Raw genomic sequence first — 27146 nt, forward strand, 5'->3', positions numbered from 1 at the left:
ATACTGTTATCTTTCATTGGAGTTTTTAGCAAATATCTGACCCTATTTACACTCACCAGCATGAAAACTGCTATTGTGCTTTTTGTATGAAAGCACTTGACAAGCCCACTGAGGCTGAGCGGATCCTGTAGTGAGCACTTTCTCTGGGCAGTGTACTATAACGGTGATGTAGTAGGTTTAGCTGAAAGCAGAACTCTACAGGTCAGACAAGCCAGTGCATTCTATAATCCGTCACAATGTCATCAGTGTTATCAGTGTTATCAGTGTTATCAGTGTCATCAGTGTTATCAGTGTTATCAGTGTTATCAGTGTTATCAGTGTTATCAGTGTCATCAGTGTTATCAGTGTTATCAGTGTTATCAGTGTCATCAGTGTTATCAGTGTCATCAGTGTCATCAGTGTTATCAGTGTTATCAGTGTTATCAGTGTTATCAGTGTTATCAGTGTTATCAGTGTCATCAGTGTCATCAGTGTCATCAGTGTCATCAGTGTTATCAGTGTTATCAGTGTCATCAGTGTCATCAGTGTTATCAGTGTTATCAGTGTCATCAGTGTTATCAGTGTCATCAGTGTCATCAGTGTTATCAGTGTTATCAGTGTTATCAGTGTTATCAGTGTTATCAGTGTCATCAGTGTTATCAGTGTCATCAGTGTCATCAGTGTTATCAGTGTTATCAGTGTCATCAGTGTTATCAGTGTCATCAGTGTCATCAGTGTTATCAGTGTTATCAGTGTCATCAGTGTTATCAGTGTCATCAGTGTTATCAGTGTTATCAGTGTCATCAGTGTTATCAGTGTTATCAGTGTCATCAGTGTTATCATTGTGAATTGAGACGTCGGCTCGAAAAAATACATTCAATACATTCATACAAAGCCTCTGTACATAAAACAGTTTAGACAGCAAAGAAATCATGTTTTTTTTGTTTGTTGTTCGTTGCAGTGAACACCATGAGCGAAGTGAAGAGACGTTATGTAGTCTAACTGTATGAGTAGATGGGGTTTTGCAACTCTAGCAGGCTGAATAATTCATGCTTAGTCACAGCAAACACTCCTGGATTCAGTACTGCATATACTGAGATATCATACTCATGGAAATCACATGTAATATACCTGTAAAAGGCACAGCAATTCATGGGCCAAAACATCATGTTTACATGTTAAACGCGGACCCAGAGTAGCAGTCCCATTGTAGTTAGTTAACGTGAAATATTTGCAGAGTATCAAAGCATGTATCTTAGATAGATAATCAGAATCAAATTCTTTCAATTGTCTTCAGAAACCTCATCTCTGTGTAGTGTATGGAAACGGTTTGTTTGTGAGAGTGGTTTCTCATGCAGAACGTTGGATTCATATTTTTGTCTTATTATTATGTTATTCATTCCATAATTGTGATGGGAATATTTTTATTTTATTTTTATATATATATGTTTTGTAAACCATAAAGCATGTAAATTATACCACCTCAGATAAGGATGTACAGAAACAAAATGGTGGTATTAATACGAGAGAAAATAAATATTGTAAAATAGAGGAACTCTCATCAAAATTATGTTCTTTCAAATAATTTTGGAATTTTGGGGTTGATACATTTGGAGGGTTGCCACAACGGTGCTTCACCATTGAACATCATAGCTTGGACTGATTCATCATAACGTGGCTGTATTGCTGACCATAGTTCAATAAGGAAACCTCTGACATGTATCTTTATGGGTGCTTCCATATAGGGAAAGGTCACTTTTAACATTACGGAAAACATGTTTAGCAACACACTACCTACAGTATAACCACCAAACAGACATTCAGGACATTGAGACGGTTGTGACGTTTTAACAGGAATGTAGCCAAAATAATAACATGACTCCATTTCATTGTAGCCACATCCTGTAAATATATGGAGGACTTGTGAACATCGCAACAGCCTAATTCAATATTTTACGGTTTAAAAGTGTGAAGTGTTTAAGGTGTAAAAAGTGGTAAAAAGTGTTATGTTAAATGTGTGAAAATGAACTCACTCGTATAATGTATTCAAAGAACCAACTAATTTAAATCAGAATTATTTGCTAAAGCCCAAATCAATAGTAAAATAAAGATATCATATATATTGATATTATATAGATTTCATAGTTTAACTACACCGTCCTCTCTTTACTATCCTGACTGGAATATGTTATTTCTGGTTGTGCTTGGCTACATTCCTGTTTTATCCCACTGTGTCTTGGTGGCCGCTCCTACCTTTGAAATTAGGTCTGATTCTTGCATCGTAACCCGAAACTTTACCCATGAGTTTGTCCAGGAACTCAGAGGGAGGCATCGGGGAGGCAGCTTTTCGAGCCGCGGATTCTTTAGAGGCTGCCAAGCTAGAGAGAGGAGAGAGAAAGGAAAAGTAGGGAGAGAGAGAGAGAGAGAGAGAGAGAGAGAGAGGAGAGAGAGAGAGAGAGAAGAGAGAAAGGAAAAGTAGGAGAGAGAGAGAGAGAGAGAGAGAGAGAGAGAGAGAGAGAGAGAGAGAGAGAGAGAGAGAGAGAGAGAGAGAGAAAGGAAAAGTAGGGAGAGAGAGAGAGAGAGAGAGAGAGAGAGAGAGAGAGAGAGAGAGAAGAGAGAGAGAGAGAGAGAAGAGAAGAGAGAAAGGAAAAGTAGAGAGAGAGAGAGAGAGAGAGAGAAGAGAGAGAGAGAGAGAGAGAAGAGAGAGAGAAAGAGAGAGAGAGAGAGAGAGAGAGAGAGAGAGAGAGAGAGAGAGAGAGAGAGAGAGAGAGAGAGAGAGAGAGAAGAGAGAGAGAAAGGAAAAGTAGGAGAGAGAGAGAGGGAGAGAGAGAGAGAGAGAGAGAGAGAGAGAGAGAGAGAGAAAGAGAGAGAGAGAGAGAGAGAGAGAGAGAGAAGAGAGAAAGGAAAAGTAGGGAGAGAGAGAGAGAGAGAGAAAGGAAAAGTAGAGAGAGAGAGAGAGAGAGAAAGAGAGAGAAAGAGAGAGAGAGAGAGAGAGAGAGAGAAAGAGAGATGGGTGCACAACTGAGATTTGAATGGTGAGTTGTTGTCATACATAGCAGCATTTTGAGAGTAATCCAATCCAACAAGGATTTTCTTTTGAGGGATGCTACCATTACTGATTCCCTTCACCTGTCCATTTGCTAGATACTGTGAATCAATAGGAAGTCAACTACTTTACTTGCCTTCCAAATAAATATATAGCAGTTTGACTAGCTCCATGAGCAAAGTATGAACGTTTTAGGAAGTATCCGCTTCATGAGTTATATGCTCAGATAATATTGATAATAATAATTGATAATTATATAGGTAATTGATAATAATCAAATATTGATTATCCATTAAGTTGTTGTTATTTGACTCCCTCACATCGTAGCCTACAACACAGAACGGTATGCTTATTGGATATGTTCTACATATCTCATCTACATGGATTTTTTTGTATTTCCTTTTTTTAAATCCACCAACAAAAGAGTATTAACATTCCATACACAGAATAAAAAGCTAGGTTTACATAACTACAAATATCTGTAACCTCACAAATCAATTTCCTATGATGACAGGATAATAAAATAATCAACGTTTTTCAAAAATACCAAAAACATACCAACTTATAGCTCCAAAAAGAAAGCTGAAAACAGAAAATAGGTTAATTACTTCCCAATTGTTTGGTGCAGGGTGAATTTGCATATCCAGAATGAACCTCTTATGGATAATTATGATGACAGATGATGACCAGGGTGGCTTTTCCATTTAATGTTTCATGCATGCAGTCTTCTGAAACAGATGAAATAGATGAGATGAGGAGAAATAAAATAACAAACATGTTACAGTAAGTCCACCGCCGCAAAATACACCTGACATCATGTCATCATGTGATAATAACACCAACGACAAGCCTTTTAAAAAATATATACAACTGTGATCATTAACCCAACAACAAAGGTCATATTTTGTCATGTCAGCTCAAAAGGTATTCCTACACATATGAACCAACTGCCCCCCCATTAGTAGACTGACATATGAACCAACTGCCCCCCCATTAGTAGACTAACATATTAACCAACTGTCCCATCAGTAGACTAACATATGAACCAATAGCCCCCCCCATCCCCATCAGTCAGACTAACATATTAACCAACCCCCATCAGTAGACTAACATATGAACCAACTGCCCCCCATCAGTAGACTAACATATGAACCAACTGCCCCCCCCCCATCAGTAAACTAACATATTAACCAACTGCCCCCATCAGTCAGTAGACTAACATATGAACCAACTGCCCCATCAGTAGATCAAGCCCCCCATAGACTAACATATTAACCAACTGCCCCCCCCATCAGTCAGACTAACATATTAACCAACTGCCCCCATCAGTAGACTAACATATTAACCAACTGCCCCCATCAGTAGACTAACATATTAACCAACTGCCCCCATCAGTAGACTAACATATTAACCAACTGCCCCCATCAGTAGACTAACATATGAACCAACTGCCCCCATCAGTAAACTAACATATTAACCAACTTGCCCCCATCAGTAGACTAACATATGAACCAACATATGAACCAACCCCCATCAGTAGACTAACATATGAACCAAACTAGACTAACATATGAACCAACTGCCCCCATCAGTAGACTAACATATGAACCAACTGCCCCATTAGTAGACAACATATGAACCAACTGCCCCCATCAGTAGACTAACATATGAACCAACTAGACTAACATATTAACCAACCCCCCATCAGTAGACTAACATATTAACCAACTGCCCCCATCAGTAGACTAACATATTAACCAACTGCCCTGCCCCATCAGTAGACTAACATATTAACCAACTGCCCCCATCAGTAGACCCCCATCAGTAGACTAACATATTAACCAACTGCCCCCATCAGTAGACTAACATATGAACCAACATCAGCTAACATATTAACCAACCCCCATCAGTAGACTAACATATTAACCAACTGCCCCCATCAGTAGACTAACATATTAACCAACTGACTAACATATTAACCAACCCCCATCAGTAGACTAACATATGAACCAACTGCCCCATCAGTAGACTAACATATGAACCAACTGCCCCATTAGTAGACTAACATATGAACCAACTGCCCCCATCAGTAGACTAACATATGAACCAACTGCCCCATCAGTAGACTAACATATGAACCAACTGAACCAACCCCCATCAGTAGACTAACATATGAACCAAATCCAACTGCCCCATCAGTAGACTAACATATGAACCAACTGCCCCATCAGTAGACTAACATATGCCCCCATTAGTAGACTAACAATATGAACCAACCAACTGCCCCCATCAGTAGACTAACATATGAACCAACTGCCCCATCAGTAGACTAACATATGAACCTGCCCTTCCCCATCAGTAGACTAACATATGAACCAACTGCCCCATCAGTAGACTAACATATGAACCAACTGCCCCCATCAGTAGACTAACATATTAACCAACTGCCCCCATCAGTAGACTAACATATTAACCAACTGCCCCCATCAGTAGACTAACATATGAACCAACTGCCCCCATCAGTAGACTAACATATGAACCAACTGCCCCCATCAGTAGACTAACATATCAGTAAACTAACATATTAACCAACTAGACTAACATATTAACCCCATCAGTAGACTAACATATGAACCAACTGCCCCCATCAGTAGACTAACATATGAACCAATCTAGACTAACATATTAACCAACCCCCATCAGTAGACTAACATATTAACCAACATGAACCAACCCCCATCAGTAGACTAACATATTAACCAACTGCCCCCATCAGTAGACTAACATATTAACCAACTGCCCCCATCAGTAGACTAACATATGAACCAACTGACTAACATATGAACCAACCCCCATCAGTAAACTAACATATTAACCAACTTCCCCATCAGTAGACTAACATATGAACCAACTGCCCCATCAGTAGACTAACATATGAACCAACTGCCCCATCAGTAGACTAACATATTAACCAACTGCCCCCCCCATCAGTAAACTAACATATGAACCAACTGCCCCCATCAGTAGACTAACATACTAACCAACTGCCCCAATCAGAAGAGGATGGACACGGAACACTGAAGTACTGTAAACGAGGAAGGTCGCAGTCTCCCATGTCTCTCCATACTGCTACCAGTCTGTGTGTGGGTGGGCCACCCTAACTGCCAGGTCACTGGCCAAGCTGTGCTGCTGCTACTGTCACATGGGCAGTCACCAACTACCCCAGAGGCTGCTGCTTGGGTCAGCCAAGCACTACTCTCTAAATACTGGCTTCATGCATCAGGCTTCATAGAAATGGCATGTGAACCCTTTATAATACAATGGCACCCCATAGGGCACTGATTCTGACCAGTAGTGTACTATATTGTATAAGTGGGGAATACTCTGCCATTTTGGAAGCATTCCTAGATTTTCAATAGTTCCTCGCTAGCGTTTTTGCTGCTGTGTCATTTTTGGAAATTTGGCATTTGAAAGGCACATCAAGTATGTTGTCCGAATCACTGCCAAAGTAGTTGATTCTATACTCACACTGATGGCTGGACAGTGTTGATAACTGTTAACACTATCAGTGTTGCAGCTGTAATTTTCAACAATAGGTGACGATTGTGACGGCCAAAAGCAGCCCTGGTGGGTTAACTGATACCCTGAAACCCTGGTGGTCCATCTGATACCCTGAAACCCTGGTGGTCCATCTGATACCCTGAAACCCTGGTGGTCCATCTGATACACTGAAACCCTGGTGGTCCATGTGATACCCTGAAACCCTGGTAGTCCATCTGATACCCTGAAACCCTGGTGGTCCAACTGATACCTTGAAACCCTGGTGGTCCAACTGATACCCTGAAGCTATCTGCAGACCTAACAGTTTCTGTCAAGTCTGCCAAATCACTGTATCTCTTCCATCAATGCTGGCATTATGGTTCATTGATGGAACATTCCTAAGAGTTACACTTCTATACTAACCATCAATATCAATCCATACCAAGACAGACAAGACTAGAATGTATAGCCTAGAATTCTTAGAATCTTAGAATTCTAGAATATTTTGAGTGGAATTTGCTTTGAGCAGATAATGGCGTGTATCAAGGATTATTCTAATACCAGTTAATTACCACACAACACGGTGAAATCCTATCATAATCACCTAAACACAATAGTCGGCTGTGACCATGAGGTTAGTACTAGGGATCAAGTGCTGGAAATAAACTGTTGTTAGGACTCACGCAATAAGTCTGTGAAAAAAGCATTTCAATTTAGTATTGAACAAACACCCTCGAACTGACAACACAATCAGATTAGTCATAGAGAGATTAGACAGTGTCCTCTACAGAGATAATTGCCTTAGACAGCTAGCATGGGCCCATGCTGTGGGCCACGCAGGAATCTGTTTGACAGTGTGAAATTAGGGGACCGGCACACTCTTTCTCCTTACATTATTGGGGGGTTTGGTATAATAGGAATGTGTAGCATCGATATCACACCAAATCACAACATCTATGGAGGTTAATCCCACACAAAACCACAGGAATTTGCACCAAAAAATGTGGGACCAACACACTCTTTCTCCTTACATCATTGAGGCCCTTTGGTTAAGAAACATAATATATGAATGTAGGATAGACCACTTACACACTAAATCACATAATCAATAGGCCTAGAAGTCAATCCCACTCAAACCTACAGGAATCGGGATTCTACACCCATGGGGGTATCAAGAAGATCATCTATGATTTCCTTCCTTCCGTCTAGGCTTCTCCCATCCCGAGTGACTTGTTCCTGGGTTTTGCGTGATCAAAGTTTAGATTTACTTGAATTATTTCTGATCAATGCTTGCTTGGCCAGGCCACGGCCAACTGTGGAGAGGCCTGGTCCGCGTGGCCGGTGCTGAGGCAGCAGTAAAAAACAGCTGACTCCCAGCGACAGAGAGAATAATATGCAAACAACCCCAGTCTCTGAGCTCTGCATACTTTAATGTGGAACACCAATCATTAGCCTTAAGTTTACCTCCTTATGCTCTTAATAAATCCTCTGAAGACTACAATCCTAATTGATCCTATCCTTGCTTTTTTTTTTTTTTTTTACTCTGAGAAATCAAAACCCTACCAAAGCCTTCATCCCCTCAAAGTCCCTGTTGCAGATAAGAGGGATGGGCAGTTCTGTTCTCCTGTACAAACTGTTAACGTAATGTCTGTTAATAAGACAAAATCTTCATCATTTAAAACATATATATTATACATTACACAAAATGAATAACAAACATGGGTAGCATCAGGTAATGCATATGTCTTTAGGGGTGTTATTGTGTTGAGCTGAAAAAAAGAAGAAAGAAAAGATCAAGAAGTGAAACATGACATGAATTCATGCTCCGTACAATGTCAGCATGCAGTACAGTACAGCATGCTGTATAGAACAACATATTGGACATGCATTGGAACTTGTGTTCTGTGTGGATATTAGAACATAGTCTGTGTTTGAAAGGTTTTAGTGAATGGAGAGCTATGAATTCCTCCATTTATTTATCCATGACTGAGTAGAAAAAGAGGTAAGACCATTGATGATAATAAGTCATGTTATTTATAGTGCTCTCTGTCTTTGTCTACGTTGATCAATAATGTATTACACATCAAGCTTTGGAAATTAACCTGGATAAAATTGATGATTGTAAGTGATTGTAGAGAACGCCAGTCAATTGTTCTTCATTAGAGGCTTCAATAATTACAACTAAATATATCCACCTTTCCCGCCCTGTTCTGACAATACATTTATATATTTTTTATTTAACCTTTATTTAACTAGGCAAATCGGTTAAGAACAAATTCCTGTTTACAATGACGGCCTACCCCGGCCAAACCCTAACGACGCTGGGCCAATTGTGCGCCACCGTATGGGACTCCCAATCACAGCTAGTTGTGATAAGAGCCTGGAATTAAACCAGGGTCTTTAATGACACCTCTAGCACTGAGATGCAGTGCTTAGACCGCCAAGCCACTCGGGAGGCCCAGATAAACACACCATAAATATATAAAGCTATCTGACCTGAAAACAAATGACTGCCATCACCATCACCATAAACATGATGTGGCTTGCTGAACAGCATGGTGTATGTGTAAATACAGCAGAATTTCTTGAAGACACGGGGTTAAAAATCTGTGATGAAATTAGGTTTTAAAGGACTAATTCTATAGGTGATTGGATACAACTGATGCTTTGGTGTCTGTGCATGCAAGCAGTGTCACTGCTTTCTGCTGTTCGAGGTCAACTCAAGGTTGTGTTTCATGAGAAGGGTCGCAAAGCTACCAGTAGTTTACCAAAGTTACAGGAATCTTTAGAAATGTTGGTAATTAACAGACAATCTATGGCAATCTTTGGTCAGTTATACTTGGATAACTTTTAAAAACATTATTCATATATATTATTCTTTTTTAAATATATTTATCTGTGTCCATATTGTCAATGCGTTTCTAGTGGCTGTACCATATGGGCGGCAGGGTAGCCTACTGGTTAGAGCGTTGGCCTAGTAACCGAAAGGTTCCAAGTTCGCAATCCCCGAGCTGACGAGGTACAAATCTGTCGTTCTGCCCCTGAACAAGGCAGTTAACACACTGTTCCTAGGCCGTCATTGAAAATAAGAGTTAGTTCTTAACTGTCTTGCCTCGTTAATATAAAAAATGGTTCAACAGAAAACAGCCTAATTATTATTTTTTTTTTAAAGCATCTAATCAATCAATTAACTCTGCAACTTTTCCTACTATTGACTTTTATCACGAGTGCCACGAGTTTAACACCAAAACATTGACAACAAATACAAACTGACATAGTAAAATAAATCAAAGTGTGTTAAACAAATATATACAGGATGTTTCATGCTGAGACCATCATATTAAACACCAATGGTGTTCACTCTAATCCCACACAAAACAAAAATGTTTATATTTAGTAGGATCATGTTTTACAGCTTTGTCACTCTATTTTTATTTGAAAATCCTGTTATTTAATTATTTTTTAATTTGTATAATTTTTTTGGGGGGGGATGTCATAAGGCCAGAGATAATTACAGAGACCTGTGAAAATATGAAGTACCCAAAAGGGCCACAATATGTATTGTGCTAGATTATATCAAATCCTTGAAAGAAAACAAAATGTTGGTAATTTACTGGTAAACTGGGAAAGTTTCCAGTAAAATACCCACCCTTTGCAACCCTATTCACGAGCCTATAGACCAGGTGATACTGGAGGGAATACATTAAATAATCATCAAGTCAATTATAGATTAGCTTTTACATTTCCCAGTTCACAATAGAAAGCAATGTTACGGATACACAAATCCATAGGTGTCAATTCAACACATTTTTTGCCTAAATAGATGATTCCATATTTTCAATATTGCTATGGAAACCCGTGCATGTATTTGGTTGATTTAACTATTCAACTGAGAGTAATACGTCCCTAACATTTATGTGTCATGGTGTCAGAGTGACAAAGATAGCCATAAAATACAAGATGATAAAAACCAACAAAACACACCATATAGCCACATTCTACACTGTTGAGACTAGCATATTTCGGCACAATTGTGAGGTGTTAATTGTAGTGTAAGGCCTTTAACGTAATTTAAATCAGTGAATATTTATTCACGAGAGACTATGTGTGGACACATTGGCTACGTACATGTTCTTCAGTGATGGTCTGGGATTCTTGTTAGTGGATTTGGACATGTTCATCCACACATTGGCTACGTACATGTTCTTCAGTGATGGTCTGGGATTCTTGTTAGTGGATTTGGGCCACATGGTCACTTCCACACATTGGCGGGCTATGTTGCAGAAAGCAATGTATACCCTGTTTAATATGGGCTCTACAGAGTATACCCTGTTTAATATGGGCTCTACAGAGTATACCCTGTTTAATATGGGCTCTACAGAGTATACCCTGTTTAATATGGGCTCTACAGTATATACCCTGTTTAATATGGGCTCTACAGTGTATACCCTGTTTAATATGGGCTCTACAGTATATACCCTGTTTAATATGGGCTCTACAGAGTATACCCTGTTTAATATGGGCTCTACAGTGTATACCCTGTTTAATATGGGCTCTACAGAGTATACCCTGTTTTATGGGCTCTATACCCTGTTTAATATGGGCTCTCAGAGTATACCCTGTTTAATATGGGCTCTACAGAGTATACCCTGTTTAATATGGGCTCTACAGAGTATACCCTGTTTAATATGGGCTCTACAGAGTATATCCTGTTTAATATGGGCTCTACAGAGTATATCCTGTTTAATATGGGCTCTACAGTATATACCCTGTTTAATAAACAGTGCATAGTGTGTAATATACTGTGTTATAGAATGTGTTTTGAATGCTTGAAATGCTCAATTTCCTCCCACTGTTTTCATGGTTGGTGGTAAACTGGTAGGGAATATACCCTGTCATTCATTTTGATTGAACGAGCACTAGTATTCCCAGATGTTTTGCAAATGAACATAGACTGACATAGGCTATAATTAGATAAGAAATGTTTTCACTTACTGTGTCAAATGCATACTTTATCTGATAGTCATTCATTAAACAAGCATGCAACCTTCCACATGGGCCAAAAATGAACACTAACAGAAAGAAATGTGTCATTTATACAGAAATAGATGTTTGTATATACAGTCATGTATAAAATGTGCATTCATCAGGCTGTTTTGACATTGACAAAGTAATCAATTCTTGGTAATAAGTCTGCATTTGAAATGAGGTCTGGGGGTCTAGGTTGAGACTGGGAAAGAGATATCAATTAAGCAGAACTGCAGAGTTCAGCAGTAGGAGCTGAGGCTGCAAAATCCTGATTCTACTTCATTAGCTAAACACGCTGGCCAGAATGCTAAATAAACACTGTCTGTCTGCAAGGAATGTACATGGAATCCAATGGACTATAGAATAGAATATAGAATGTAAAGTCATCTAAAAAAGAACTCTGATGATTCATTTGATTCTAGAATGCAGAATGTAATGTTGATTAGGCATGCAATGCCTAACAAAGACAAAGAGCCATGTTTGGGCCAATGGGAGAGAAGCTGTTCTCTGAACAGAATACCTGCCTCCCCTCCAATGTGAACATTGGAGATATCCCTGTTCACATCTACAGAGAATAATACACTTTATGTATGAGGATCAAGAGCTTGATAGTAGTCGATAAATTCATACAAAGACATTCATGTCAAAACTAGAATATTCCAACTGGTCAGGATGGATATACTGTGTGGTTACTGGAAGAAAACAAAACAGTCATCATCCAGCATATTTACAATATATATTCTGTGAAATATCCAAGTCTTTAAATAACATCATTTTTTTCCATTTCATTCACAATAGTTGAATAGAGACTAAGACTTTTACATATAGTGCGCTGGCCCCATAAGAGAAATGAAGACAGACACAAGACATTTCTCTTCTCAGTGAGTAGGTGATGGATAGGCCCACACACCAACAACAACAAAACTTCCCTGATATGTGTGTGAGAGCGTGCACTCAGTTCCTTTACTCTGACTTGCCTGTTGATTACATATGCCTCATCAGAGAATTTGTCGTTTAGCGTTTGATGACCACTAGTGTTCGCTATTAGCTCTCGCTGTCTCTCTCACACACATCTTAATGTAATGTAGTATGTGACTTAATGCAACTCACTCACAATAGAGGAATGATTAGGACTACATAAATATATAATAAAGCCAACACAACTTTTGACAATCGTGTGATTAAACCTAATCAATTGGCTGCGTTGATTTATTTCCATTCAGACTTTTGTCAACACATGTTAAGCTATGTTAGGACATATTCTGACCCCACTGCAGCCCACACGAGAACAATAAAATGGTATTTAACACATTAAAGTCAATAAATAATGTTCCTTACCTGAAAAATACTATTGTTTCCCACAAATAGATCCCGAGAGCGTTTATTCGGAACATTTTTGCCGGTCTCATTCGGGCTACCTACAGCTCCAGGAGTACCAATAGTAGAATTCCAATTTCTTTAATGATTTCGGACCTCCAAGGTGAACAATTCTTCTGTTGTTTTGTTTTCAGATTCCAGAGTCACAAGAAAACCACAAGATGTTCATAACCGCCCAGGCCATGAAACCCTCTTCATTAGACCGCCGTCATTGATTCGGATAACCCAAATAACGAGTACTTTTTCAGGACCACGGACAGCGGCAAACGCGGTTTGCGGAATTTCACTCAGCCCAGGTTATTGTTGCGTTGAGGGTACAGCACGTTAGGCTACGATATCACAGATATTTCCGACGTTTATTCTATGCGATCCATTTGGATTTTGTTACAAGGGGAATTTGTCAATTTCAACATGCCTCCTTCAGTGATAAATGTGGCAATGCATGTGCTCTGCGTCTTAATGAATGTCTCAATTTTAGAAGAGGTTTTACTACGTGGTTGTATACCCCTTACGTCTAGATCAGTAGCGGAATTGCACAGTTGTTACACGAAATATATACATACGTAGTCAGTGTTTTTTTCTTAACGCTTTCTCTTATATGCATCCCAAAATCAGAGGTGTTGCTTTCAAGCCACACGTAGTTGTAGTTACCCCGGCGGTGCTGACTGATGTTTTTCTGCAGGTACTCGCCGTGTCTCGGTAGTTGACTCCCAGGGGTGAGATGTAACTGCTGCAGAGAGCTACTTCCATTGTCCGGTCAAGTTCGGGACTCACAACTCGGTTTCGTCTTCTTGCATTTAGATTCCTCGTAATAATGTCAAATGTAGTGAAATCGGGATGCGATTAGCCTCTTCTTCCATTGCCTCCTATAGCTCAGCGCTCTCACGTCAGACCAACACTGTATTTCTTGCTGCAGTCATTTACTAAACTCAAAAAAGCACCTCACCTTTGAACACACGCCCACATGACGTTGCCATTGGTCGGCATGTTGCTCAAACTAGTTAGGCTACGGCTCGGATTGGAGAGTGGGGTTGTCATCTGGAGAGTTTTAATGTCCCGCGCATTGGTATGGAAATAGAGAATAGTCCATGATTTGTCTAATGTTAGGTTATCATATTTCTATGTGCTTTTTAGTGTAGTCGACTGTTTGCACACCCCAGTGTCTACAGTAGTTTACATGGTAAAATGATCATTGGACCGACTAAGCAATTATTATGTAATTGTATTTATTTTCCTTTGGGGGGGGTCAGCCGGCATGAAGTATTTTCCTTTTATTTCACTGTTCATGTAGGTTACTTTTGATAAGTGAGCGTTGCAAGGGCGGCAAAAAAGAAAGGACGCAGAAAGAAAGTATCTTGTTCATTATTATCCACTTGTTTTTTTCTGTTAAATCTTTTTGGTATATAATCAATATTGTTTTGCATCCATGCAGACATCTAAAGTGAGGCTCTCTCCCTTTCTGTTTCTGCAGTAGCGGTATTTCATCTGCACCGCTGTCCACATTGTCCACTGAAACGTGATTCTGTTTCTAATGGCCTGCAGCTCTCTTTCCGAACGCAGTCACCGACAGATCACGTGACACGCGGACGGGATAGAACGAATGGAATACGGTTGGATATATGGTGTCTTCAAGTATTCAAAAGGATTCCGTCTTGTCCTATTGAGGAGACAGATAGTGTTTGAATCGTTTTTCGCAATAGAGATATAAGATTATAGCAAACGTGAGTCAAGGATTTATTTAATTTATACTCTTCAGTCGACTACCTGGATGAGATAAGTGAAATAAATGCTGTGCTGTGAGATTGAAAATCCAGCATTTCCTAAATACAGTATGCCATTACATAATGAATGTGTTGCATCCATTCTGAGTGCACTAGTTATCATTACCCAAGAAGTTATCTAACAGAATAAATACATAAAGAAAATGACTGAGCTTCAAAATAATTAGCTCTTTTTTGCTCTGAAAAAGTAGAAAACAGTTGGCCATAGTTTCCCATAACACTGACATTGAATAAGCTAGTTGTGTTTATTAAGGGCCCCTTAAATCATGCTCTTAGGCCAGGGGTTCTCAAACATTTTGGGTCCCAGGACCCCTTTTGTGATAGAAAATGAATCAGAAACCCCTCATAATCAGAACACACCATGAGTGAGATTCAAAACAATACAACACACAATGAGTTTAACTGTGACTTCAGCAGTGCATGGCTGGACGAACCAAGTCTCTGGCCCTGGGAAAAATAGATTTTAAAGACCCGCCTCTTGGCATCGAAGAGAACATGTTAAAGTTTTCAAGCAAATATCCTGCAATTTGACACATTTTGTCATGGGGCAGAGAGATGTTTTGTTGTTGCAGTTTTAAAACTAATATCCTGCAATACTAAGCATTATGCCATGGGGCAGGGAGAACATAGATTTAAAGCTTAAATTACAGTACTTTTATGTACATTTTGGAGAATACAAGAAGCATATAGTAAGTGCCAATTGAGCGCCAAATAAAGTAACAGAGGTTGACCGTAACAGGGCTGAAGAAATCTTCTTTAATAAGCCACAAATCCCCTTGCGACAGGGGGAACGGAAGCTTGTTGTGTGCAACATAGAGCGGTAATTGAATGCATGCTTCACAAAAAAATAGGAAATGATTAAAACATTTCTATCCTATCTATGGGTAACAGGGTTGACTTGTTATTCTAGCCTGTCTATCTATGGCTAACAGGGTTGACTTGTTATTCTAGCCTGTCTATCTATGGGTAACAGGGTTGACTTGTTATTCTAGCCTGTCTATCTATGGGTAACAGGGTTGACTTGTTATTCTAGCCTGTCTATCTACCAGCGTTTACTCGGTCACACCCTGATCTGTTTCACCTGTCCTCGTTACTGTCTCCACCCCCTCCAGGTGTCGCTTGCTTTCCCCAGTGTACTTATCCCTGTGTTTCCTGTCTCTCTGTACCAGTGTATTTATCCCTGTGTTTCCTGTCTCTCTGTACCAGTGTATTTATCCCTGTGTTTCCTGTCTCTCTGGGCCAGTGTATTTATCCCTGTGTTTCCTGTCTCTCTGTACCAGTGTATTTATCCCTGTGTTTCCTGTCTCTCTGTACCAGTGTATTAATCCCTGTGTTTCCTGTCTCTCTGTACCAGTGTATTTATCCCTGTGTTTCCTGTCTCTCTGTACCAGTGTATTTATCCCTGTGTTTCCTGTCTCTCTGTACCAGTGTATTTATCCCTGTGTTTCCTGTCTCTATGTGCCAGTGTATTTATCCCTGTGTTTCCTGTCTCTCTGTACCAGTGTATTAATCCCTGTGTTTCCTGTCTCTCTGTACCAGTGTATTTATCCCTGTGTCTCTCTGTACCAGTGTATTTATCCCTGTGTTTCCTGTCTCTCTGTACCAGTGTATTTATCCCTGTGTTTCCTGTTTCTCTGTGCCAGTGTATTTATCCCTGTGTTTCCTGTCTCTCTGTACCAGTGTATTTATCCCTGTGTTTCCTTTCTCTCTGTACCAGTGTATTTATCCCTGTGTTTCCTGTCTCTCTGTACCAGTGTATTTATCCCTGTGTTTCCTGTCTCTCTGTGCCAGTGTATTTATCCCTGTGTTTCCTGTCTCTCTGTACCAGTGTATTTATCCCTGTGTTTCCTGTCTCTCTGTGCCAGTTCGTCTTGTATGTTTCCAAGTCAACCAGCGATTTTCTCGTTCTGCTTTTTGCATTCTCCTTTTTCTAGTCCTCCCGGGTTTGAACCTTGCCTGTTTCTGAAATTTGTACCCGCCTGCCTGACCATTCTGCCTGCCTTGACCACGAGCCTGTCTGCCACTCTGTACCTCCTGGACTCTGATCTGGTTTTGACCTTTTTGTCCACGACCATTCTCTTCCCTACCCCTTTGGATTAATAAACATTGTAAGACTCCAACCATCTGCCTCCTGTGTCTGCATCTGGGTCTCGCCTTGTGCCTTGATATACTCTATGATTTGACTATTAGATATTCAATGTTTCTTTAAAAATTTTTTTTTACAAAGGAACGTTTCACCATATCAGAGTTCAATATACGTAACAGGGTTGACCTTTAGAGGAGGGACAGACGTACCTTAATCACTAATCACATGAAATCAATAATTATCTTTAGAAATGACTTTGTCAAAGTAACAAAATAACTAGGGCTTTACGATGGTGAAAACTGTTTGAAAACTATTTGGATTAAGTGGGTTAAAATCTTTGTAGAAGTGACACAGGGTTGATGGAGGGATGTCAAATGACATTTTATTTGTCACATGCTCCGAATACAACAGGTGTAGACCTTACAATGAAATGCTTACTTACAAGCCCTTAAATTCAGTTCAATAAAGATTTAAGAAAATATTGACTAAATAATGTAAAAAATAGGAAATAAAAAGTAACACAATGAAAATAACAAGGCGATATACAGGGGGTACCGAGTCAATGTGCGGGGGTACAGGTTAGTTAAGTTATTTTGTTCATGTAGGTAGGGGTAAAGTGACTATGCTTAGATAATAAACAGCGAGTAGCAGTAGTGTAAAAACAAAGGGAGGGGCGTGTCAATGTGAGTAGTCTGGGTGGCCATTTTATTAATTGCTCAGCAGTCTTATGGCTTGAGGGTAGAAGCTGTTGGGGGTAGGAGCCTTTTGGTCCTAGACTTGCCGCTCTGGTACCGCTTGCCATGCAGCTATTCTGATTTGTTCTTATTTATTGAGTTCTCCATGTTCTCTATATTAATATATTTATAACAGGCTTTTAAAAAACAATAATGTTGCACAGTTTATACCTAAAATATCAAAGGGCACTTTGAAAAGGCAGTCCTTCCTTGGCCAAAATGTGTTTAATCTGTTATGTTTTAATGAGTGGACAAAACATTAAGAACACCTTCCTACCCCCCCCCCCCGCTCCTGTCCAACTTTTTTCTGGATGTCTTTTGGCTGGTGGACCATTCTTGATACACACAGAAAACTGTTGAGCGTGAAAAACCCAACAGCGTTCCAGTTCTTGACACAAACCGGTTTGCCTGGCACCTACTACCATGCCCCTTTCAAAGTCACTTAAATTATTTGTCTTGGCAATTCACCCTCTGAATGGCTCACATACACATTGTCACACCCTGATCTGTTTCACCTGTCTCTGTGATTGTCTCCACCCCCCTCCGGGTGTCACCCATCTTCCCAATTATCCCCTGTGTATTTATACCTGTGTTCTCTGTTGGTCTGTTGCCAGTTCTTCTTGTTTGTTTGAGTCAACCAGCGTTTTGTGTCTCACCTCCTGCTTTTCTTGTCTCTCTTTTCTTGCCCTCCTGGTTTTGACCCTTGCCTGTCCTGACTCTGAGCCCACCTGACTGACCACTCTGCCTGTCCCTGTCCCTGAGCCTGCCTGCTGACCTGTACCGTTGCCCCACCTCTGGTTTACTGACCCCTGCCTGTCCCTGAGCCTGCCTGCTGACCTGTACCATTGCCCCACCTCTGGTTTACTGACCCCTCCCTGTCCCTGAGCCTGCCTGCTGATCTGTACCGTTGCCCCACCTCTGGTTTACTGACCCCTGCCTGTCCCTGAGCCTGCCTGCTGACCTGTACCATTGCCCCACCTCTGGTTTACTGACCCCTCCCTGTCCCTGAGCCTGCCTGCTGACCTGTACCATTGCCCCACCTCTGGTTTTCTGACCCCTCCCTGTCCCTGAGCCTGCCTGCTGATCTGTACCGTTGCCCCACCTCTGGTTTACTGACCCCTGCCTGTCCCTGAGCCTGCCTGCTGACCTGTACCATTGCCCCACCTCTGGTTTACTGACCCCTGCCTGTCTTGACCTGTCTGCCCCTGTTGGAACATTAAACTATTGTTTATTCGATGGGGTCTGCATCTGGGTCTTCCCTTCATACCTGATACACAATCCATGTCTCAATTGTCTCAATGCTTAAGAATCCTTCTTTAACCTGTGTCCTCCCCGTCATCTACACTGATTGAAGTGGATTTAACCTCAATGAAGCGCAGCTTTCACCTGGATTCACCTGGTCAGCCTGCGTCATGGAAAGAGCTCAAGCTTACCACCCTATAGAATAGAAAATATAATTAATCATAGATTATTTTAAGTACACCGACATTTACTACCTAATAGAATAGAACATAGAATTCATCATACATTCTATTTACCCAGATATTTACCATTCAGTCTTCCTCCTCCTATTCATCTCTTGTTGTTCCTCAGCTTCTTCCCTTAATAAGGCAGTCCCAAATGGCAAGCTATTCCATATATAGTGCACTACTCTGGTCACTCACTATATACTGTAGGGAATAGGGTGTAATTTGGGATAGACACAGTCTAGCTATACAGAGAATGCTGTGATTAGTTATTGCTATATAGTCTTCTTATAAAGGCTATGTAGCAATAACACAAACATCCTTATTCATATCATTTTTTAAAATGTTAACAGCTAATCTATTTATCTTTTGAAATGAACAACAGATCAGGTCATGCAAGACTATTGTCTGTGAGAGAGGGAGACACAGGATGCTATCTGAAATTGATCGGTCACGCTTTATGGGCACACCTGTGTCTGGGAGGAAGGGTACCTCTGGTATAAGGAACACATTGGATACCCCTTTCTGTAGCTGGATAATTACACACACACACACACACACACACACACACACACACACACACACACACACACAACACACACACACACACACACACACACACACACACACACACACACACATACTGGGCTATCACAAATCTAAAATCTGTTTAATACTCTACTTAAATGGGACCTCTCTGAAGTTAATACAGTTGAGTCCTGTAGTTATTAACCCATAAAATATGTCATGTTATCATGAATAAAGATGATTGGAACTGTCATCAAAATCATTATTAAAATGTTCTGCCTCTGTTTTATTGTGTGCATTAGATGTCAAAGCGTAAGTGGATGGAACAACAAAAAAAATATCCTTGTTCGCCCCCCAGGACAGAAGATCTGATGAAAAAAGGACATCTCCACTGTTCCATATTTACAGGTGGACCACAAAGCACTTCTCCCACTTCTCATTAAAGCATGTTTGGCATCATCACATTGTAAATGCCCTCATATAAAAAAAAAGATTCCCTTTCTGCAACCAACCTTAACCTTGAGTTATGGCACAGCTGCCTCTGGCAATCACATTAAAAGCCACATTTCTTCACATTCGCACAAGGGACCACATTTAGCAATCTCCCTAATTTAGCCAGACTGATAAATTGTAGGGCTACAACCTGGTCTCTACAGCCATAGAGGAGCGGTCTCTTTGTCTCTGCATCAGCAGCGATTGTCCTTGGGGACATACTATTATAGGCATTAGCTCTGTGTTTGGTAAGACATCACTGGTCACAATGTCAAATGCATTTTAACCTGGGAGTCCATTTCTATTGTAGAAGTGTAGTCAAGGCTTTCTTTACTACAGGTACAAGGTGTGAGAGTCCTTCATATACATATTGAGCTCCTACTACATTGAAATATATTACCATATTAAAATGTATTATTATGAACCATCAATAGCATCAATATCATCAATAACCCCAAGGTCAAGGTTACCTGTTTTCAGCAATGGACCCCAAATATTTCCCGTTGTCCGTTTCTGAGCTCAGTTGTACATTGTAGTGTATGTGTCAGAAGATTATCACAGTGGTAGAAGTAGAGTAAACAGGCAACATATTCTCTGTAGTGCTTTGGGAAAAGGTCCTTTCATTTCATTAATCAAAACCGCCATACGGCTCCAAGATTAAAATCAATGACTCAATCTATTCAGCAGGAGAAAAATGAACTTGTCACTCGACGTAATTGTGTGCTCATGGAATGAGAGAGAGAGCCTGTATGTTGAGTTATTGAGAGGTCAACCAGGAAGGAGAGAGAGAGAGCCTGTATGTTGAGTTATTGGGAGGTCAACCAGGAAGGAGAGAGAGAGCCTGTATGTTAAGTTATTGAGAGGTCAACCAGGAAGGAGAAGGAGAGCCTGTATGTTGAGTTATTGAGAGGTCAACCAGGAAGGAGAGAGAGAGCCTGTATGTTGAGTTATTGAGAGGTCAACCAGGAAGGAGAGAGAGAGAACCTGTATGTTGAGTTATTGAGAGGTCAACCAGGAAGGAGAAGGAGAGCCTGTATGTTGAGTTATTGAGAGGTCAACCAGGAAGGAGAGGGAGAGCCTGTATGTTGAGTTATTGAGAGGTCAACAGAAAATCATGATCAATGATCAACATACATGGGCTCATGGGGTATGCATATAAAGTTAAGACAGTGTGTGTGTGTGTGTGTGTGTGTGTGTGTGTGTGCGTGTCTGTGTGCATGTGTGTGTGTTCGTGTCTGTGTCTGTGTGTGTGTGTGTGTGTGTGTGTGTGTGTGCATGTGTCTGTGTCTGTGTCTGTGTGTGTGTGTGTGTGTGTGTGTGTGTGTGTGTGTGTGTGCGCGTCTGTGTGCATGTGTGTGTGTTCGTGTCTGTGTCTGTGTGTGTGTCTGTGTGTGTGTGTGTGTGTGTGTGTGTGTGTGTGTGTGTGTGTGTGTGTGTCTGTGTCTGTGTGCATGTGTGTGTGTTCGTGTCTGTGTCTGTGTGTGTGTGTGTGTTTGGTTACTATAAACAAGACAATGTCATGACAAATGACAAAGACATGACATGGCGCTGGAAGAAATGGCAGCAGTTTTACGGGCGTCTATCCAATTGTGCCATTATGTGTTTTTTTTGGTTCACTTTATTTGTAAATGATTTTGTACATAATGTCTCTGCAACCGTATCTTACGGCAAAAAAAGAGCTTCTGGATATCAGGACAGAGATCACTCACCTCAGATTAGACAAAGATTTTTTTCTTCAACAAGCAAGATGCACAAGACATTTTCCAAACACCCAACAGGGCCAACATCCCCGTTATTTCCAAGAGGAAGCGACGCAGATACAGAGGACAAAGAGCCGGATGACTGGTCAGGACCCGGAAAAGGCGAGTGGGAAAGCTGCCGTTAACGTCAATACTACTCGCCAACGTGTAATCATTGGACAATAAACTAGACGAGGTACGATCACGAATATCCTACCAACGGGACATCAAAAACTGTATTATCCTGTGGTTCACGGAATCGTGGCTGAATGACGACATGGATATTCAGCTAGAAGGATACACTCTGCACCGGCAGGATAGAACAGCACACTCCGGTAAGACCAGGGGGGGGTCTGTGCATATTTGTAAACAACAGCTGGTGCACGAAATCTAAGGAAGTCTCTAGAATTTGCTCGCCTGAAGTAGAGAATATTATGATAAATTGCAGGCCACACTACTTGCCTATAGAGGTTTCAGCTATACTTTTCGTGGCTGTTTATTTACCACCACAGACAGATGCTGGCACTAAGACCGCACTTAGTCAGCTGTATAAGGAAATAAGCAAACAGGAAACCACTCACCCAGAGGCGGCGCTCCTAGTGGCCGGAGACTTTAATGCAGGGAAATTTAAATCAGTTCTACCAAATTTCCATCAACATGTTAAATGTTCAACCAGAGGGCAAAAAAATCTAGATCACCTGTACTCCACACACAGAGATGCGTACAAAGCTCTCCCTCAACCTCTAATTGGTAAATCCGACCACAAGGACACCACATCAGTCACTGGCTTTATCAATAAGTGCATCGAGGATGTCATCCCCACAGTGACTGTATATACAAACCCCAATCAGAAGCCATGGATTACAGGCAACATTTGCACTGAGCTAAAGGGTAGAGCTTCTGCTTTTAAGGTGTGGGATTCTAACCTGGAAGCTTACAAGAAATCCTGCTATGCCCTGTGACGAACCATCAAACAGGCAAAGCATCAATACAGGGCTAAGATTGAATCATACTACACCGACTCTGACGCTCGTCTTGTGTGGCAGGGCTTGCAAACTATTACAGATTACAAAGGGAAGCACAGCCGCGAGCTGCCCAGTGACATGAGCCTACCAGACGAGCTAAATCACTTCTATGCTCGCTTCGAGGCAAGCAACACTGAGGCATGCATGAGAGCATCAGCTGTTCCCGTAGCACTCACGTCTGTAGCCATGAAGAGCTTTGAAAAGTTGGTAATGGCTCACATCAACACGATTATCCCAGAAACCCTAGAACCACTCCAATTTGCATACCGCCCAAACAGATCCACAGATGATGCAATCTCTATTGCACTCCACACTGCCCTTTCCCACCTGGACAAAAGGAACACTTATGTGAGAATACTGTTCATTGACTACAGCTCAGCGTTCAACAACATAGTGCCCTCAAAGCTCATCACTTACATGACTCCTTAGTCTTAGTCATGTAACCAAGACTAAGGAGATGATTGTGGACTATGGGAAAAGGAGGACCGAGCACGCTCCCATTCTCATCGACGGGGCTGTAGTGGAGCAGGTTGAGAGCTTCAAGTTCCTTGGTGTCCACATCAACAACAAACTAGAATGGTCCAAACACACCAAGACAGTCGTGAAGAGGGCCTATTCCCCCTCAGGAAAATAAAAAGATTTGGCATGGGTCCTCAAATCCTCAAAAGGTTCTATAGTTGCAACATTGAGAGCATCCTGACAGGTTGCATCACTGCCTGGTATGGCAATTGCTCGGCCTCTGACTGCAAGGCACTACATAGGGTAGTGCGTACGGCCCAGTACATCACTGGGGCTAAGCTGCCTGCCATCCAGGACCACTACACCAGGCGGTGTCAGAGGAAGGCACTAAAAATTGTCAAAGACCCCAGCCACCCCAGTCATAAACCGTTCTCTCTACTACCGCATGGCAAGCGGTACCAGAGTGCCAAGTCTAGGACAAAAAGGCTTCTCAACAGTTTTTACCCCCAAGCCATAAGACTCCTGAACAGGTAACCAAATGGCTACCCGGACTATTTGCATTGTGTGCCCCCCCCCAACATTAATTTTTTACGCTGCTGCTACTCTCTGTTTATCATATATGCATAGTCACTTTAACTATACATTCATGTACATACTACCTCAATTGGGCCGACCAACCAGTGCTCCCGCACATTGGCTAGCCGGGCTATCTGCATTGTGTCCCACCCACCACCCACCACCCCCTCTTTTACGCTACTGCTACTCTCTGTTCATCATCTATGCATAGTCACTTTAACCATATCTACATACTACCTCAATAAGCCTGACTAACCGGTGTCTGCATGTAGCCTCGCTACTTTTATAGTCTCGCTACTGTATATAGCCTCACTACTGTATATAGACTGTTTTTTTTACTGTTGTTTTATTTGTTTACCTAATACCTTTTTTTTGCACTATTGGTTAGAGCCTGTCAGTAAGCATTTCACTGTAAGGTTGTATTCGGCGCACGTGACAAATAAACTTTGATTTGATTTGACATATTCCAGAGTTTGAAGAGACATCCAGACACATAAATTACAGATAGATTGCCACACCATAAATTACAGATAGATTGCCACACCGTAAAGGCACCGTGTTATGCGGTGGAGCGCACGGTGTCCCCAGTGCGGGTGCATAGCCCGGTGCGGTACATACCAGCTCCACGTATCAGCCGGGCTAGAGTGAGCATCGAGCCAAGTGCCATGAAGCCGGCTCTACGCATCTGGTCCCCAGTGTGTCTCCTTGGGCCGGCTTACATGGCACCAGCCTTGCGCACGGTGTCCCCGGTTTGCCTGCATAGCCCAGTACAGGCTATTCCACCTCGCCGCACTGGCAGGGCGACCGGGAGCATTCAACCGTAAGGTTGGGCAGGCTCGGTGCTCTAGAGCTCCAGTGTGCCTGCACGGTCCGGTCTATCCGGTACCACCTCCATGCACCAGCCCTCCGGTGGCAGCCCCCCGCACCAGGCTGTCTCTCCATCTCACCCCTACAGGTGCTCCCGCCTGTCCAACGCTGCCGGAGCCTTCCACCTCTCCAGCGCAGCCGGAGTCTCCCGCCTGTTTGGCGCTACCAGAGCTCCCGCCCCTCAGTCCAGAGGCACAAGAGCCCCTCATTCCAGAGGTGCCAGAGCTCCTTAGTCCAGCGCTGCCAGAGCCTTCCTCTCCAGCGTTGCCGGAGCTTCCCGTCTGCCCAGCGCCATCTGAGCTACCCGTCTCTCCAGCGTTGCCGGAGCTTCCCGTCTGCCCAGCGCCATCTGAGCCACCAGTCTGCCCAGCGCCGCCAGTGCCGCCAGTCTGCCAGGAGCCGCCAGTCTGCCCAGCGCCGCCAGTGCCGCCAGTCTGCCAGGAGCCGCCAGTGCCGCCAGTCTGCCAGGAGCCGCCTGTGCCGCCAGTCTGCCAGGGGCCGCCAGTGCCGCCAGTCAGCCTTACAACCACACCATAAATTACAGATAGGTTACCACACCATAAATTACAGATAGGTTACCACACCATAAATTAGAGTCAGGTTACCACACCATAAATTACAGATAGGTTACCACACCATAAATTACAGATAGGTTACCACACCATAAATTACAGATAGGTTACCACACCATAAATTAGAGTCAGGTTACCACACCATAAATTAGAGTCAGGTTACCACACCATAAATTACAGATAGGTTACCACACCATAAATTACAGATAGGTTACCACACCATAAATTACAGATAGGTTACCACACCATAAATTAGAGTCAGGTTACCACACCATACATTACAGATAGGTTACCACACCATAAATTACAGATAGGTTACCACACCATAAATTAGAGTCAGGTTACCACACCATACATTACAGATAGGTTACCACACCATAAATTACAGATAGGTTACCACACCATAAATTACAGATAGGTTACCACACCATAAATTACAGATAGGTTACCACACCATAAATTACAGATAGGTTACCACACCATAAATTACAGATAGGTTACCACACCATAAATTACAGATAGGTTACCACACCATAAATTACAGATAGGTTACCACACCATATGGCTGAGATGTATAAAAACACTGAAATTCTTCAGCTCCTCTCCATCCAACTAGAGAGACAGGCCTGGCTCGTTATTCCCCTGTGCTGAACTTATACCTCTCTGCCCTAAGCCAGAAGATGCCCTCTACAGTGAACTACAGCACAGAGACTGTATCATGAATAATACATGAGATACAGCAGTCTGCTTGTATTGTTGGTCAGAGAAAGATACCTCTACATTTCCCCTAGGTGTTAAAATAAAAATCTAAAATGCATCCTGGGGATTATAGTGGAAGTTGGAAGTTTAGAGGCATCACAACAACACATCTTAATGTATTATTGGTGTTTTGTAATTGTGCATGGGGGGGTGGGGGTTGCTTTTGCTCTTTCACCCATGTCTAAAGAAATGTCATAGTTTTCCTTCATGTCATATCGTGCTGCATGTTTTTTTTCTTCTGTTTACCGGATCAGGGTTGTGGCCTGTTGTAAATCTATGATAAGAATATGTCTTCTTACCTCGTGTAGCCAGACCGCACTATAATCCGCAGCACTTTGATATAATAGTATATTTATTAGGAGTTCTGTGTGGTCTAGGAGTCACGTAGGCTCACTCCTGTCATCTTGTCAAATTCAAGACAAATCCTCATGGGGTTTAGAATGGTATAGACCTCCCTGCAAGGCTCACTGGTAGCTCACATGTACAATTTAGGGTGCAGCACTTCTTACATACTGTAGCTCTATCTGTTTCTGTCCATAGGTTGGGATCAGTGGAGGGGATTCTCATTCCCTGACTGTAGGTCACAGTGGAGGGGCTTCTCATTCCCTGACTGTAGGTCACAGTGGAGGGGCTTCTCATTCCCTGACTGTATGTCACAGTGGAGGGGATTCTCATTCCCTGACTGTAGGTCACAGTGGAGGGGATTCTCATTCCCTGACTGTAGGTCACAGTGGAGGGGATTCTCATTCCCTGACTGTAGGTCACAGTGGAGGGGCTTCTCATTCCCTGACTGTAGGTCACAGTGGAGGGGATTCTCATTCACTGACTGTAGGTCACAGTGGAGGGGCTTCTCATTCCCTGACTGTATGTCACAGTGGAGGGGATTCTCATTCACTGACTGTAGGTCACAGTGGAGGGGATTCTCATTCCCTGACTGTAGGTCACAGTGGAGGGGATTCTCATTCCCTGACTGTTGGTCACAGTGGAGGGGATTCTCATTCCCTGACTGTTGGTCACAGTGAATGGAGATTCTAAGTCATTGATTATAGGTCACAGTGAATGGAGATTCTAAGTCATTGATTATAGGTCACA

At 42.0% G+C, this 27146-nt stretch overlaps 1 protein-coding gene across 5 annotated transcripts in view; it reads right to left on the reverse strand.

Moving 5' to 3' along the window:
• LOC112220587 (glycine receptor, alpha 1) overlaps positions 1 to 13887 on the reverse strand; it is a 90098-nt gene extending 76211 nt beyond the window's left edge. For 4 of the 5 annotated variants that reach the window (XR_006079598.1, XM_042303439.1, XM_042303438.1 and 1 more), the window contains exons 1-3: positions 12932 to 13887; positions 3584 to 3607; positions 2233 to 2357 (exon numbers count right to left, since the gene is read on the reverse strand). Coding sequence is in view for 4 of the 5 variants with exons in the window: in XM_042303439.1 (XP_042159373.1) it covers positions 2233 to 2357; positions 3584 to 3607; positions 12932 to 13002 (220 nt within the window). In the remaining variant the exon portion in view is untranslated. The remainder of the gene's footprint in view (positions 1 to 2232; positions 2358 to 3583; positions 3608 to 12931) is intronic. The other variant, XM_042303437.1, reaches the window with a different exon arrangement.
• Positions 13888 to 27146: the final 13259 nt, after the last annotated feature.

This window comes from Oncorhynchus tshawytscha, linkage group LG21 (genome assembly GCF_018296145.1).
Source record: "Oncorhynchus tshawytscha isolate Ot180627B linkage group LG21, Otsh_v2.0, whole genome shotgun sequence".
Taxonomy (NCBI): domain Eukaryota; kingdom Metazoa; phylum Chordata; class Actinopteri; order Salmoniformes; family Salmonidae; genus Oncorhynchus; species Oncorhynchus tshawytscha.